This window comes from Larimichthys crocea, chromosome II (assembly GCF_000972845.2).
Source record: "Larimichthys crocea isolate SSNF chromosome II, L_crocea_2.0, whole genome shotgun sequence".
Taxonomy (NCBI): domain Eukaryota; kingdom Metazoa; phylum Chordata; class Actinopteri; family Sciaenidae; genus Larimichthys; species Larimichthys crocea.
Window position 1 is genome coordinate 5,576,721 of NC_040012.1, and position 17,754 is coordinate 5,594,474.

Sequence of the window (17,754 nt, forward strand, 5' to 3'; positions counted from 1 at the left end):
CATAAAGACAAAGAGGCTTTGACAGTGAAGTGAGACCTCTTGCTGCGATATACTACCTTTGGGTTTACTTCATTCTGGATCGCCATTGGTGGGTCAAAGGTGAATGTGGGCGGTCCTAATAGATTCTCCTGACTCTGATTGGTCGACAGGTGACAGGTGTCAATCATCCACACTCTGTGTTGGCCTACCTGCTGCTTCATATTCTTTAATACCGCTTGTTTCAAACATCGCGTCGTCTTAAAACTCGAAGTCTTCTTTCCTCCTCCTTAAATTGTGTTTTTTTAAGTGAAGAGGTTTTTAACAAAAATGTGTTTAAATGTATTTAAATATGTTTAAAAACATACAAAGATGTTAAAAACATACACAAAGTTGTGTTTAAAAAAATATTTGAGCACATTCACAAATAAAGATATTTAAAATGTTTTTACAAATATGTTTAAAAAAGATGTGAATGACATGATGTCCATAGTTAAGTGGTTATTGTTTCTTTCCTTGTGCAGGCCATGCAACTGAAAATGCAAGCTATGAATCAGATGGGATTTAGAATTTGCCATGTCTAGCAAGTCACCCTAAAATTGACTAGAATGCAGGAAATTGCATCTAAGAAATACAAAATTTCCTGGGGGAGGACCCCCAGATCCCCCTGCTGGAAAATAGGTTACATAAATGAAAAATTTCACCATCCCCCCTGGTTTCATTTTACAACTCGACTACTGGCTGTAGGGGAGCTGGATAACATTCATAAATCTTTTCCACTGAGTAGATTGTGTGAAGGCAATTTGGATCACGTGACACCACAAATGAAAACTACTGCAAATACATTGACTGTTGCTGAAAATGCAACTAAAAAAAAAAAAATCAAAAACAGGGTTTGACTTCATGGAAATGAAAAAGTCAATAAAAATCAGGCTGTGTGGTTGAATCAGAAACCTGTATTACATTGGAATCCTTTATTTTTATCAGAAGCACCTCACAAAGTACAATAAATGATCTGTAACTCACCAAGAAACTACATGTGACCTGAGAAATGTATGATCCTTACCATTAACTCTGTTTATATTTTTCATATTGTGGATTTTGCTGACTTGCAGAGGCTTTCTGTTCTGTGTTACCAGCAATGTTTCCTTTGTAACAGGAACAGCTTCCCGACACAGTTTGAAAGTCATAAAAACAACTGAAACAACCTTAAAGTTTGTAGCTCAAATCAAATCAAAGTATACGGTTGATGTCTTTAGTTTCAGTCTTTGTCAGTTTGGTCAACATTAGTGAAGACAACAAGTCATCACATGAGGAGTGTTTTCAGTGGAAATATGATTCACACCCTCCAGGGAAGTTCAACTGAACAATCAATGATGCAACAAAGTACAAGGAAACAACACAAGGTATTTATTTCTGATGCTGAAGCAGTCTGTCTAACTTGTTTTTTTGGAAAAACACAGAGACAAATTTCTGTCCTGACTTTTTTTTGCAAACCCTTCATACATAATAATAATATAATTAATATACAATGAATAATACTCATTGACATAACAACAAGTTGTTTGTAAGAAGAGCTAAAACCATGAAAGAGCATTCAAACATATCATTTCCCTCATATATCACATTTATTTGAATGTTTGATATTTTCCTTCAGTGATTTAGATATTTACATATTTACAGAGCGATTACAGATTATGTATGTATGTACGTACCAGAGTGTTTCCGTTAACAGGAAGCCTGTTCACCCCTCCCATCAGCATTTACATGAAATGTAAATGTAAAGCCATTACACCAATGAAATGTTCCAAGCAGCAGAGAAGGCGATTGAAGAGGAGAAACAACGAATCCTGAAAGAGAAAGAAGAGGAAATGCGCAAAGAGAGGGAGGAACTGGAGAAGGAAATAAAGGAAAAGTACGAGAAAGAAATGAAGGAAGTGATGGACGACATGAAGAGGCAGAATTAGTTGAGGGCACAGCGTGAAAGAGAGATGCAGGAGAAAGGGAGAGAAATGAAAGAAATGCAGGAAAGAACGGCTAGAATTGAAGCTGAGAGGAGTCCTTTCATAATTAAATTTGTAAAAAAAATAATCGATGGCATTAAATACATTACTGGGTCTTAACAAGACCATTTTCTGACTTTCTAATGCAAACTGTTCTCTCTCACTGTATACGTATATTCAAAGACCCTGTTTTGAGTAAATAGTTAATTAACTATAGTGGCTATAATTCACTTTAAGTATAATAATAAAGGTAGTTTCTGCTTTCTCATTTCTCAAGTCGATTTTAGTACAGTGCCTTGCTCAAAAGTACGAGAAACAAGAAACAAATTAAAGATAAAATGAAGAGACAGAATGAGTTGAGGGCACAGCGTGAACGAGAAACTGAGGAGAAAATGAGAGAAATTAAACAAAAGCAGGAAAGACAGGCTAGAGAGGAAGCTGAGAGGAGACCTTCAATAATTGAAGTGATATGTGAAATTTTATGTGATGTAGTCGATACAGTCGTAGAGTTTTTCAATCATTTAACCGATTCCTGACCTCTCTGTGAATAGGAAAAGGATTAACAAGGTCTTGAAAAAGCCTTTTAATTTCTCCAATGCAAACTGTTATGTCCCACTGCATGTATAAAAATACCTTTTCAAAAGAACTGGTGTGTGACTGTGTATGGGGTGTACATTTATTGCTGTTATTGTATTACTTAATGAATAACTGATTCGATTTCAATGTTTGATATTCATCTTCCAAAACACCTGCCATTTTAGGAGCTTGTTATTGGTAATGTCCTTTTTTTAAATGATATTTTGATGGGTGACATATTCAATTAAGACATTTTACTTTATAATTAACATCTGCAGCAGATTTTGTGAGTGAGTGTAACGTGTGAATTTGTCATTGCTGTAAACAAGAACAAAAGGATAAAGTCAGGTGATGTACTGTACGCTGACATGAGGAGGCAGCTCACAAAAGAGAAATAGGGGAGAAAACATATAACATCCTTAAAATCTTGTGTGTGATTCAATGTCCTCTACTTCATGATGTCAGATAAACAGAGCTAAAAAAATCACATGGGTGTATAAGTGTATGTATATGTTGATAATATTATATGTTGGTGATCATGAAATAAAGCTGATAAATGATTTGTTGACATTCAAAGTTTGAGTCTAAACTTTTATTGTAACTCATTATTTAACTGCAGTGTCAGACAGAACCAGGTGGAAACATAATGTTACCCACACAGGTTAATGGAGTGCAATCCTCTACTCTGCCAGAGGGTGGCACATACACCCCTGTGAATTAACTAGAAGACATTCACTCTTCCTTTCTTCAAACCAGAGACTGGAGAAGGTCTCTGGCACACTCTGCATCGAGACCTTTGCTCTATGTGGGTTCCTCTCTTAAACAACGGAAAAGTGTGCACAACCCAAACCAACTTAGAGCCCCGCAAGACACACCAGAACACTCGCAGTGACCCAAGAGAAGTTGATCAATGCTCAGACGAGGATGATATCTTTCCTGTTACCTGGTCCTGAAAAGAATCGGTTCTAGAGGTAAACAGGTGTATTGTCTCGTGAGATGTTCCAGGACACCATGGCCCAAGCAATTCTCAAGCGAATCTGACGACAAAACGCAACAAGGCGACCGATGATGCTCCAGCTAGTGTGAATAACCTACCTGATGTTACTCCAGTCAACCAAGTGACACTGAACCTGAATTTACCTGAGAATGAACCTGTGGAAAAGAAAGTCCTACCTGAGAATGAACCTGTGGAAAAGAGAGACCTACCTGGAAATGCACCTGTGGAAAAGAAAGACCTACCTGGGAATGAACCTGTGGAAAAGAAAGACCTACCTGGGAATGAAAATGTGGAAAAGAAAGACCTACCTGAAAATGAACCTGTGGAAAAGAAAGTCCTACCTGAGAATGAACCTGTGGAAAAGAAAGACCTACCTGGAAATGAACCTGTGGAACAGAAAGATCTACCTGGAAATGAACCTGTGGAAGAGAAAGCCCTACCTGAGAACAGGCACGGACTGATAATCTGGCATACGACGTGCTATTTGGGTCGATAAATCCTTATTTTTTTTTATTTTTTTATTTTTTTATTGGTCTGACCGGCCCATAACGAGCAGATCACGCAGCCCAAACACACTGTTGAACAACCACTCCGTTCGCTTTGGTCCCGCCTACAGGCACAAAAAAAAAAAAAAAAGGCTGCGCAAGACTTTGTTTCCTTACCACCGGCCCTTACACGCTGACTGACAGGGGACCGGCCCAATCATATCATGAAACACCTCCCCCCTTTGGCTTGGTGTGTCGGTGTGCAGGTGAAATGTTATCAGTTAGAGATGGAGAGAAAACGCAAAGGTGGCGCAGAAAAACTCTGCGACAAAAAGAAGCTTGCTCTTCAGTGTGTTAAAATCACTGACATGTTTGCCACAGCAGGGCCTCCATCAGCTCCCGTCGCTGATGACAGTGGTGCCGGTGGCAGTGGCACTCAACATGTTGTTGAACCTGCTGGACTACTGTCAGAACATGTATGAAATGCAACGAGTAGGATAAAGCCACCCAACCCCTTGATGAATATGATAAAATGTCAATCAAATATTTCTGTCTGTTGCCCTTTGGCCAAGTTGGTTAGTTTAATGCAGGTGTAATGAGCATTAGTGTTATTTTGACTGTAAGACATTGTACGCTACACTGTCTGGATGATAAAATAAGCCTAGCTCAGTAGCCTACTTTTATGTCTTTATTCTAAATGAAATAGTCTTTAATGTGAGAAAACTTATATAAAAAACTCAAAAAAACTCACCCCACAGATCTTGATCCATCATTTCTCATCACTATTCTTTCTCTTTTCTTCCTCCCTGAAACACATAGGCACACCCAACAGGATGAATGCTGCCTTCAGATTTATTACTGTGATTGAGTGTATTAAATACTGTAGTAGTGTAGTAGTAGTATAGTGTTCATAAATGACACGTTTTAAAGTATTTAAGTCATGCATGGCTCAAGGTATGTTGTTTTAAAGACTTGCACAGTTGCACCGAAAAGACTGAAAAGGTGTGTTATCAAATGTTGTGGGCCGGTCTGGTCCAAAATGCCAGGGCTGATTTTTTGTCCCAGTCCGCCCCTGCCTGAGAATGAACCTGTGAAAAGAAAGATCTACCTGAGAATGAACCTGTGGAAAGAGAGGCAAACTCACCTGACAGTGGCGACCTTGTGAAAAACTTGTCGAGAACTATCCTAAACAACTTCCAGTCCTTTCCGACATGCCCGAATGTGATGAGGCAAATGTCCTTGAAAATGAAGGAGAAGAGAAGATTGAGGAGACGGAGCAACAAGATCAGGAGATCTGAGAGGAATCTTCATCCACCGAGGCGGCTGGACCACACTGAACTGGGAAACCCTTTAGTCACAGTGGTGAAGTCACTGACTACTGCAGAAAGCTCCAAAGACTGGTATGGAAATATCCAACATAACATCCCGTACCAACTGAATTCATAAGTATTTAAATACTTATATTGTTTGTTCGTTGTGTTGAAAGCTGAGAGAGAGAGAGAGTCGAGCTGCGACGAATTCGCGCGCTCACCAACATAGCTTCCGGTAAGGATGCTAATGCTAACAGCGCTAGCGCCGTTGTGCCGTTTTGTTTTGTTTCTGCTCTTATTTAAATTCTTACCGGAGCTGTGACCCTGATGTTCGGTGTTTGGGTTCACGTAGACACGGATTCAGGTTGTTTTATGTGGTTGTTAATGTTTATAAAAGATCGCTAAGCAGCGCTAGCCGCATGCTAATCGCTAGCTTTGATTTTAGCTCTGCTGCTAACTCGGCTAAGCTCGTCACCATGGTAACAGTTGCTTAGCAGCAGTCACACGTCACAGGTGCCGTTATATATATATATACCACACACTTTGCTAATTCCTCTGGTGATGGTGGGTGTCAAAAGAGTTGCTGTCCTCGACCTCCATGGTCTGTTTGAAACACACCCCTGACCCCACTCCCACCACTCCGACCGCTTTCGACCCGCTCCCTCGTCTATCACTTCTTCCTGGTCCCTCCGCCTCTTCGTTTTTCCTCCTGCCACCGTCGGCGATTCACAGAAGAAGAGAAGGAAACCCACACGGTTCGATGCCTGCAATCAACTCTTTGTGAGATACCCTCATACAATCCGCAGGGGTTCTCTTTCGCCATGGTTGACGCTGCTCGAAGGGGTGTTGGGGTTGGGCGGAGAGCGGGGCGGGTGAGGGGGGGGGGGGTGGGGGGGGGGAGGGGTGGGGGGTTGGGGGGTGGGAGGTTGTAGTGACGGTTTCTTGTGGGCTAAGTAGGATACTCCAAAAACTTTGGGCCAAATGTAACGTATCCAGTCTTCAATAATAACCTGAAAGATCCTCTCAGTCACGAGCTCTAGACAATATCAAATATAACAGAGAAGAACGGAGGAACCATTACAACCACTGAAATGTTCAGAAGCAGAGAGCGATTGAAGAAGAAAGAACGAATCCTGAAGAGAGAGAAGAGGAATATGCGAAAAGAGGGGAGAACAGGAAAGAAAATAAGGGAAAAGTAGGAACAAATGAAGAAAGTGAATGGATGACACGAAGAGGCAGAATGAGTTGAGTTGGCACAGCGTAAAGAAGATGAGATAAGGAAGGAGAGAAATAAAGAAAAGAAAGAAGGCTCGGAGAACTGAGACAATCCTCATAATTAAATTCATAAGTGATTTGGAAAAATAATCGATGGCATTAAATACATTACTGGGTCTTAACAAGACATTTTTTCTGACTTCAAATGCAAACTGTTCTCTCTTACTGTATACGTATATTCAAAGACCCTGTTTAGTAAATAGTTAATTATATAGTGGCTATAATCACTTTAATTATAATAATAAAGGTAGTTTCTGCTTTCCATTTCCAAGTCGATTTTAGTACAGTGCCTTGCTCCAAAAGTACGAGAAACAAGAAACAAATTAAAGATAAAAGAAGAGACAGAATGAGTTGAGGCACAGCTGAACGAGAAACTGAGGAGAAAAATGAAATTAAACAAAGCAGAAAGACGGCTAGAGAGAGGAAGCTGAAGGAACCTTCTATTGAACCACAGGCTAACGGTCTTGACCCCCAGCTTAAGGTCCTTTCTCCACTGACCCTTGTTTATGTCCCACTGCTGTAATATGCCTTTTAAAAATCCCCTTTTCCAAACAGAACTGGTGTTGTGCACTGTGTATGGGTGTATACATTTATGCGTGTATGTATTCCTTTACATGACATAACGATTCGGATTTTTTTTTGTTTTGTTTATGTTATTTTTTTTTTTTTTTTTTTTTGTTTTATTTTGTTTTTTTTTTTTTTTTTTTTTTTTTTGTTTGTTTTTTTTTTTTTTTTTATTTTCAATGTTGATGATAGTTATCTTTCTCTCCCACCCACCTCACCCTGCCAGTTTCGGAGGCTTGTTAGTGGTAATGTCCTTTTTTAAATGATATTTTGATGGTGACATATTCAATTAACATTGAATTACTTTATAATAAATTGCAAGCGATTTTGAGTCATGTGAACGGTAAAGGTCATTTTTTGCAAAGGTTCGAGAATATGTCAATAAATTATATGTGGGTGATCATAAATAAAGCTCAATTAGTTGTTTGCAATTATCAAAGTTTGGTCTTTGTATTGTAACATCATTATTTAAAAATTTTAACGGCAGTGTCAGACAGAACCAGGTGGAAACAAAAAAACAGATAATGGGTCGTAGTTAAAGAACCAAAGTTATTTATTTTTTACACTGGAGCTTGTTTCTTCTTTTTTTCATTTTATGTAACTGGCAAGCAACATAACGTTCCCCTTTGTCACAAACCGCCCCTCAATTCATGGAACACAGTAGGGCGTTACACCCAAACACGCCCACCTCACCCTGGTCAAGAAATAACATGTAATCTTTAAAACCTTGGATCAGGTGAATGAACTTAGACGGCTCTGGCATCGCGTTATGTCGACATTAATGAGTAACTTTGGGCTCCGGGTCAGGAGAACTAACGTAACGCTTTACACCGACAGCAAATCATCTGAAGGGAGGAAAAAAAATGTTTTACAGATTATAATTAAAAGTGTTTTAAATGAAATGCTTATTATTTCAAAGTTGATGGGGAGTCTCACTCCCAAGAAGCTGTATATGTTGAGAATGTGCTTCTTCGATAGCGTTTAGGAAGTCCTCCCTTCCAGACCTGTTGTTTATGGGGGGGGATTCATTAAACTCGTATTTTTCTATGCCACGGGTTTGCTAGCACACAACCTCCATTTTTTGCAATTATTTTTCTTGAACACGGATCCCCACCCTCCCCTCTTGTGCTCATATTCAGCCCACTCCTCCTTCCCCGCTCGGCGCCTACCCGATCCCTCCCACTCCTCCATCCACAACCCCTTCTTCCCCACACCCCCCTCTTCCAACTGCCGTCTTGCATCTGAACACCACTGGTCCTCCTGTCCCACTACTTTCGATGGGATTTCCTACGTAACCCTTGTCTTCCGCCCGACCCGCCGCAAACTTGGCCTTAACGCAACAAAGAATATTCATATAGTCTCCAATGTTGCGTTCGCATGGCTCCAACAACGTTTCTCTTATGCATTTGTACAGGCCAATCAAACACTGGAATGGAGCGCACTGCACATCCTCCTGTCCACGCCGCGACCACCATTTACATATGCAAATCTATTTAAATAGGCCAGGGACCGGAGATTCACCCTCTTGTACCGGATCAGATAAACGCGATGAACAAAGGGAAAGAAAATGAATGTCACATCACAGAGTCCTTAGCTAAAGATTCTAGTGAATGAATTGGAGATTCTGTTGTGGTTCCCGTCAACAGGATAAATGAACAAAAAAAAAAAAAAAAGACGTGGTGGGAGCGTGTGTGTGAGGCGGAAAGCCGTGGAGATGCGAGCAGCGCAACACACAGGTGTGGACAGGGGTGGGCGCTGCGGCTGGAATTTTACGCCCCACCCCCCCGCTTTTTAACTGACAGAGACTGAACACAGGGAGAACAATCAGGGGGCTTTTAAAGCTCGCAGCTCTAATTTCACCAGCGAAAAGAAGAGAAAAAAAAAACATGATATTGAATCGCCATGCCCAAATATGCACGGCACACTGCACGGTTCTGGGTAAGTAAAGAGTTTATTCGTTTAATTTGTTTTCAGTATGTAATCCATCGTTACCTACTGGACAATTAAACGAATAGAGCCACCCATGCGCGCCCGTGCCAGTCTCCAAGCCTGTTTCTCGCTGGCAAGCAATGCTGTTAGCATAATGAATGAGTCGTGTTCGTTGAACCAGGCCCACCTTGCCACAATGTTATTTAGCGGCGTTCGATCATCACAGTTGATTTGAAAAACATGGATGGAATGAAAATGGTTATACTACTAACAGTAAACAAAATCATCCCGGATTGAGTCGCTTTTATAGAGACAAATTTGTGTGCAGTGGCAAGTAGCTCCGAGTACAATTATGGAAACCGCTTCGATCGCGCAAACTGTGCTTTAACATGATGATCCGGCGCGATGTTCAAACACATTGGTACGGTAATCTAAGATGTACCGGAAGACATTCGGAGATTCCGGTCCCACACAGCTGGCAGTGGGCCAGTCCGGCATAGGTTTGACTGCACCTCCTGACGATCGCCAGCTCCGCGGCATGGAATGCCCCCCGGTTGCCGGGAACCCCAAGCGCAGTCAGGCGACCGTCCCACGCCGCCGCCCCTTGCGCTCTCGGGTGGAAGCCGGCCGCAGCATCTTCATAGACTCCAGTAAAAGACACTGGCCTTGTAACCGAAATCGGCTTGATTGGGCCAATATTCATGGTTTGCAATAGTAATACCCGTTAAAGGCTGGTTCCTATTAAATGGCGGAGATCGGAGTGGGCGACAGGCTGTGCAAACGCTTGCAAATGTCCGTCTACAACGCTAAACGCTGATGGCATATTTCAATAGTAGAAGTTTGGTCTTAAGAATCACCAAATTTCGCTGCTGAAGGGTTATATATCCATTATATAAGATTGCAAACACCCGCGGTGTGTTAATGAGGTTGGTCAATAGGAAGTGGTGCCCATCTGATGTCACAAAATATCACGTCTAATGACTACGTGTTTGTATCCACATTATGAACAGTGTTCCCAGGCTTCACTCTAATGTCGCCAAAGAACAAAGGTAAAGCTGTAGAGAAACGTGCTACGACAGCTATAAAAATTTGGGCGTTGGGCACCACATTTCTACGATTGTTTTCACATCACGTTTGGTAAGTTTGACGTGAGCGGGGAAAGGACGTGACGCCGAATACCTGTTTTGTTTCGTACGCAAGGCAATGTTGGACATGAGGCAGCCTGGTCCCCACGTAGCGAGACTTAACATCCTCAACAACAAACCCTCTCTCTACCCCTACAGCAGTGGCCTCCACCAAAAAGGAGAAATTGACCGGTGCAGGATGGAGATCGCTATCGAGCTTCAAAAGGACTTTGCAACGCCTCATAAGCTCCCATTCCCGTACGCAGAAAGACGTCCTCAAAACAAAAAAACCAAAAAACCTTCTCCAATTTCATGCACATTTCATCACATTCGCCAAATTCGAGATCCAAAAAATCAAATCGGTTGGACATCACAATCACTCATTGGGGCAGGATGGCGGCCGTTGTGTATGTCTGACCTCTGCGAAGTCGCTAACCTTTTCTTGTTTTTGTATTAGAGAGGGAATATCGGGCGGAATTTTCAACACGGGGAGCATAAAAGAATGTCACCGTCCAGCTGGGGCGTGGTGGAGAAGATGAGCCCTGATCCTCTTAAAAAATCCACTACTCCGTGGACAAGGAATTCCTATCGAGGGTCATATACAAAGCCACCGCCAAAAAAAAAAGCCTGTTGCGGTGGGGCGTCCGTACCCGCTCACTATGCGTCCTGCGGGGCTGGTCGAAGGGGAGGAAAACCATGCCGCTGAAAGCACACTGGCCGATCGGTCACTCCACGTAAAGGCTCGGCCGACCAATGCCGCGGGGTGTTGGTCTCTCCTCCAGTGATGTACGAGTACCCGACACACGGAGAAAAACCTAGGCTCCGTGGATTACTCATACCGATGCTGGAGCTGCCATGCCTGGAAAAACCGAAGGAGGCCGGGGTGGAAAGGTTGCCCCGAGGGCCGTGGGGTGTAAACGCGTCGGGGCGATTGGGAGAAGTCTCCCAGAACAACCGCGCGTAAATTGAACGGAGGCTAACCCAACAGACGGAAAACCCGGGGTGCGCTCGGTTAATGGTAAATCCGCATTTCTCTAGTCATCAGACACCGAATATGCCGTTGAAAAATAAGAGTTTATCCGAAAAAAACTAAGCTTTTTTTATTTAACAAGTCTCAGTATCTTTGGATATAGTCAATCCCCTAAAGGGGACGTAAAACCAAGGGGGGGGGGGAAAGAAGTGAAAGGGAAGAAACAGAAAGTGGGAAATATCAAAGGAAGCAGGCGGGTCTCCAGGTGAACTATCCATCCCACCCAGCTGGTTCTTCGTCACCGAGAGAAAAGGAACCAAGCAGGGAGAGCGGGAGGGAGTGTCGGGCGAGGGGGGACTAAACGCCTCAGATGTTTTTCAATGACGCATGTATTAATAAAGTGTGTCCGGCTTCTTCCCACAGGTAACATACTCCTCGTTTGAACTGCAAGGTGTTTTGCCGTGGGAGTTTCCCGAAGGGTCCAAGTTTTGTTTGGCAAGAAGGAAAGGGAAAAAGGGGGAAAAAAAGGGGAAGGAGGGGAAGGAGGGAGAAAAAAAGAAAGGGGGGGAGAAAAAGGAGAGAGGAAGAAAAAGAAAGGAGGAAGGAAAGAAAAGGAAAAAAGGGGAGGGGGGTAAAAAGAAAGAAAGGGGAGGGGAAAAAAAGAAGAAAAAAAAAGAAAAAAAAAATTTCTACCCTCCCTCCCAAGATGAAATAAGTAAGTGCTATTATCTTATTTCAGCGTGAATTTCCTGTCTGACATTCTCGCCAAAATACGACCAAGATCCTTATATTTGTAGTGGTGGTGATTTTAAAAACTTTATCAATACTTACCAAATTCGTCACCCTTAACTTCAAAAGCCTGTTGGCATCTTTTAATTTGACGATCAATCCGTGATAACCAATCGCACAAGCAACCAGCTTTGGGCACCACATTACCTTGTTTATTCTTTTGGGCCTCTCAGTTTTCCATTAAAGAGATACTAGGATTGATTGTGTTGTCCAATCTCAGAGTCATCTCCCCCATTGTGTTCGAAGTGTATAGCCCGCCCCAGTGCAGTAAACCCCCCATGCTTCCATCCTGTCAACCGAGGATCATCCTCCCCCATCCCCTCAGGGCCGATGATTCAACGAGGCTCTGCCTTTATGACTCACAGGCTTTTCCCCTTGGAACGGCTTGGTGGCTTTCCCCACGCTGTCCTTAATCATTTCTCTTCCTTCTTCCGGTCCCTCTACTCTACTACTACTACTACATTGCCCGGATTCGGACTCTATTAGCACCTTTTTAGTAGGCAAAAATTCTGCCAGCCAATGATCGACACCCCTGGTTGAACGACACCGGCACCAACCCATAACACCACACACCCGACCCCACCACCCCCCCCCTGCTATCGAGCAACGTTGCAGTCAGGCAGAATGCGATTGAAGAAGGACATACTCATGTGTCACCTTGGAAATAAGGTACTTGTTTTCTGATTATCAGATCAGAGAGCGGTACTGAAGCGAAAATGACCCCATTCCTTACAAAAAAGTAAAAAAAAAAAACAAAAACAAAAAAACTTTCACACAGCATACATAAAATCCCTGAAAGGCCTAAGCAGACCATAATATAATTATAAAAACAAGAATAAACCAATATAAAGATATCCGGGGAGAGTGAGAAGGGCGTCATGTAGTCGAGTTCCACAAAAACAAGTCGTCAATTCAAGGGAGAGATATGACTCTTAATGTGCAACTGTAGAATATTATTATTAATTTAAAAGAGCTGTAGCAATTTATGTAAATGTGGAGGGAGCAAGTAAACTGTTTCTTTTTTTGCTAGCAATTCAGCACCTTAATGACAACAACCGTAAGCACTTGGCAGTGTTCAGGTGTGTTTGTCCAAACAAGTCTAATATAAGAGAGCTGTGTTGCAGACAGACTTTCATTCCCTTGTCTTCAAGCTCAGCACGCAGACAGCTCTTTCCCCGCTCAGAACCAACGATGGCCAGCGAAGATGCCACAAGGTAAGTAAAATGAACGCATTCAGAATGTTGTAACTTATATATAAATATGTTATATTTTATAGAAGGACAGCGTTGTCACAAACGGCACCTGACGTTGACTGCTGCTAAGCAACGTTACCAGGTGACGAGCTTAGCCGAGTTAGCAGCCGAGCTAAAAAACCAACGCTAGCGATTAGCCGCGGCTACGCTGCTAGCGATCTTTATACACATTAACAACCACATAAAAACAAACCTGCATCCGTGTCTTCGTGAAAACCAAACACGAACATCAGGCCACAGCTCGTAAGAATTAATCAGAGCAGGAACAAACAAACCGGCACAACGGCGCTAGCGCTGTTGCATTAGCATCCTTACCGGACGCTAGTTGGTTGAGCGGCGCGAATTCGTCGCAGCTCGATCTTCTCTGATATATATTGCAGCTTTCAACATAATATGTGGTATATATATATATATACGTCATAAGTAATTTAAATTATATGAATTCCGTTGTACGGGTGTTATGTTGGATATTTCCCTACCAGTCTGGAGTTTCTGCGTCGTCAGTACTTCACCACTGTGACTTAAAGGTTTCCCAGTTCCGTGTGGTCCAGCCGCCTCGGTGGAGAAGGATTCTCTCATCTCCTGATCTTGTTGCTCGTCTCCTCAATCTTCTCTTCTCCTTCCATTTCACTGCATTTGCCTCATCACTTCTGGCATGTGGAAAGGCCGGGAAGTTGTTTAGGATAGTTCTCGGACAAGTTTTTCACAAGGTTCGCCACTGTCAGGTGAGTTTGCCCTCTATTTCCAAGGTCATTCTCAGGTAGATCTCTCTTTTCACAGGTTCATTCTCAGGCAGGGGCGGACTGGGACAAAAAAATCAGCCCCTGGCATTTTGGGACCAGACCGGCCCACAACATTTGATCCCACCACCTTTAGTCTTTTCGGCTGCCCACTGTGCAAGTCTTTTAAAACAACATACTTGAGCCATGCTGCTTAAAGACTTTAAAAGTCATTATGAACACTCTCCTACTACTCACTCTACGTATTTATACACTTCAATCACAGTAATTAAATCTGAAGGCAGCAATTCATCCTGTTGGGTGTGCCATGTGTTCATTGAGAAGAAAAGAGAAAGATATGATGAGAATGATGGATCAAGATCTGTGGGGGTGCGTTTTTTGAGTTTTTTAATAAAGTTTCTCACCATTAAAGACTATTCATTTAGAATAAGACATAAAAGTAGGCTAATGAGCTGGTTATTTTATCATCCAGAACAGTGTCGCGTTACAATGTCTTACGTCAAAAATAAACTCTGCTCATTACACCGCATAAACTAACCAACTGCGCCAAAGGAACAGACAGAATATTTGATTGACCTTTTATATAGTCATCAAGGGTTTGGTGGCTTTATCCTACTCGCTTGCATTTCATACATGTCTGACAGTAGTCCAAAGCAGGTCAACAACCTGTTGAGTGCCACTGCCACCGGCACCACTGTCATCAGCGCGGAGCTTTGATGGTGGCCCTGCTGTGGCAAACATGTCAGTGATTTTAACACCTGAAGAGCAAGCTTCTTTTTGTAGCAGAGTTTTCTGCGCCACCTTTTCGTTTCTCTTCCATCTCTAACTGATACATTTCACCTGCCACACCGCCACACAGCCAACGGGGGAGGTGTTCATGATATGATTGCGGCCGGTCCCCTGTCAAGTCAGCGTGTTAAGGCCGGTGGATAAGGACAAAGTCTGCGCAGCCTTTTTTTTTTTTTTTGTGCCTGTAGGCGGACCAAGCGAACGGGGTGTTGTTCAACAGTGTGTTTGGGCTGTGTGACTTCTCTGGTTATGGGCCAGTCAGCCCAATATTCAACAAAAAAAAAAAAAATATATATATATATATATAGATATCTATATATATATATATATATATATATATATTATATCGGGCCCAATAGCACGTAGGCCACCGGCCAAATGCACGTATTGCAGATTATCAGTCCCGGGCTGTTCTCAGGAGGGCCTTTCTCTTTCACCGTTCATTCAGGTAGATCTTTCTGTTCACAGGTTCATTTCCAGTAGTCTTTCTTTTCCACAGGTTCATTTAGGTAGGACTATCATATATGTCTTATTCCATAAGGTTCATTTTCAGGTAGGTCTTTTCTTTTCCCATTTTCATTCCCAGGTATGTCTTTCTTTTTCACAGCGTTCATTCCAGGTAGGTCTTTCTTTTCCACCGGTGCATTTCCAGGTGGCTCTCTTTCCCAGGTTCCATTCTCAGGTAGACTTCTTTCCACAGGTCATTCTCAGGGTAATTCAGGTTCAGTGTCACTTGGTTGACGGCGTAACATCAGGTAGGTATTCACACTAGCTGGAGCTCATCGGTCCCTTGTTGCGTTTTGTCGGGGTTGTTGTCAGATTCGTTGAGAAACAAAATTTGGGCTTGGGCCATGGTGTCCTGGAACATCTCCACGAGACAATACACCTGTTTCCTCTAGAAACCGATTCTTTCAGGACCAGGTAACAGGAAAGCTATCTCCTCGTCGAGATTCGATTCCATTCTCTTGGTCACTGGAGTGTTCTGGGGTGTCTTGCGGGGCTCTAAGTTGGTTTGGTTGTTCCCACTTTTCCGTTGTTAAGAGAGGAACCCAAATAGAGCAAAGTTCGATGCAGGGAGTGTGCCAGAGACCTTCTCCAGTCTCTGGTTTGAAGAAAGAAGCGTGAATGTCTTCTAGTTACTTCACAGGGTGGTATGTCCACCCTCTGGCAGATTAGAGGATTGCCCTCCATAACCTTGTGGTAACATTTCTGTTTTCCAACTGGTTCGTCTGAACACTGCAGTAAACTTAAATAATGAGTTACAAATAAAAGTTCGACTAAACTTTGAATGTCACAAATATTTCCCAGGCTTTATTCTGACACCAACATATAATAATTATCACTATCCCTACACTTATCCCCCATGTGTTTTTTTCAGCTCTGTTTATCTGAACATCATGAAGTCGAGGACATTGAAATCCACACACGATTTAAGGATGTCTATGTTTTCCCCCTATTTCTCCTTTTGTGAGGCTGCCTCCTCCTGTCCGCGTACAGTCCATCACCTGACTTTATCCTTTTGTTCTTGTTACCGCACTTACAAATTCACACGTACACCACTCACAAATTGCTGCCAGATGTTAATTCTTAAAGTTAAAGTCTTAATTTGAAATATGTACCATCCAAAATATCTTTAAAAAAGGGCCCTTACCAATAACCAGCTCCTAACCTGGCGGTGTTTTGGCCGATGCATATCAAACATTGACATCGAATCAGTTATCATTACGTAATACATAAAACAGCACTACATGTACACCCCCTACCCCCGTCACACACCAGTTCTTTTGCCCAGGTATTTTATCCACTGCGTGGACATACACAGTTTGCATTGGAGAAATAAACGGCCTTTTTCAAGACCCTTGTTCACTCCTTTTCCTCTTCACCGAGAGGTAGGCATCGGTTCCCTGATTGAAAAACCTCTACGCCTGTATCGACCTCGACATCACATTAAAATTTCACCATATTGACTTCACTCTTGAGGTCTCTTCTCCGGCTTCCTCTCTAGCCGTCTTTCCTGCTTTTGTTTTACTTTCTCTCATTTTTTCCTCAGTTTCTCGTTCACGCTTTGCCCTCACCTCATTCTTGCTCTTCTTTTCTCTTTAATTTGTTCTTGTTTCTCTCCTTTGCGCAAGGCCCTGTCCTCACCATCGCCTTGAGAAATCGACCGGGACAACTCCCTTTATATATATTAAAGTGGCATTCTAGCCCCTCTCGGTAATTCACTATTTACTCACCCCGGGTCTTTGCTCTCCGCTCCAGTGAGCGCGCCCAGTTTGCATTCGCCCGTCCGTGCCCTGGTCTTGTTCCGCCCCCGTCTGTCTTTCCTGCCCCGCTTCTTTTTTTTTTTCCACTTTAATTATGCCCGGCTCTCTCCGCTCCTTTCGCGTTTTTCCTGCCTTTTTTCCTTTTCCCCTTTCTCTGCCTCTCTCTTCCCGCTCCTCCCCTCCTCTGCCTCTTTTCCTGTCGTCCCTCCCCCTTCCTTCCTTTCTTTCTCGTCCTTTTCCTTTATTTCCTTCTAGTTCCTCCCTCTCTTTGCGCTTTCCTCTTCTTTCTCTTTCCGGTCGTTTTTCTCCTCTTCCTCCGCCTTCTCTGCTGCTGCCCCTTTCCTTGGTGTCCTGGCTTTCCCTCCCTTTCCTGTCCATGCTGCTGGGAGGGTGCCCCGGCTTCCTGTTCACGGCCACCCCTCTGTTCGTCCCTCCCTCCCTCCTTGTCCTCGCTCTGTCCCTCTGTAACCTCTCCCCTCCTGCCGGCCCCTCTCCCCCTTCCCACCCTGTGATCTCTTAGGGACATGCCTTTCTGTTTGCATGCTCTTCTGGTTTTCGCTCTTCTTCCCCCCCCTGTTGTTCTGTCCCTGCGTTTCTTCCTTGTCTCTTCCTTCTCTTCTTATTCTGTCTGCCGGGTTTGCCCCCCCCCGGTCCGGCCCGCCTTTGTCTCTGTGTTTTTCCCCCCCACCCCTTTCGCCCGCCTGCTTCCG

At 43.2% G+C, this 17,754-nt stretch overlaps 1 protein-coding gene and 1 long non-coding RNA gene across 2 annotated transcripts in view; one reads left to right on the plus strand and one right to left on the minus strand.

The window, feature by feature from the left end:
• Nucleotides 1-2,766, plus strand: part of LOC104940150 (GTPase IMAP family member 7) — a 12,241-nt gene extending 9,475 nt beyond the window's left edge. The window contains exon 3 of the mRNA XM_027290335.1: nucleotides 1,779-2,766. Coding sequence (XP_027146136.1) covers nucleotides 1,779-1,943 — 165 coding nt within the window. The 3' untranslated portion in view covers nucleotides 1,944-2,766. The remainder of the gene's footprint in view (nucleotides 1-1,778) is intronic.
• A 2,024-nt stretch (nucleotides 2,767-4,790) lies between these two features.
• Nucleotides 4,791-5,812, minus strand: LOC113748010 (uncharacterized). The gene is made up of 3 exons (XR_003464052.1): nucleotides 5,659-5,812; nucleotides 5,182-5,275; nucleotides 4,791-4,843 (listed from the first exon to the last, which is right to left on the minus strand). It is a non-coding gene; the product is annotated as an uncharacterized LOC113748010 (long non-coding RNA).
• Between the last annotated feature and the right edge of the window lie 11,942 nt (nucleotides 5,813-17,754).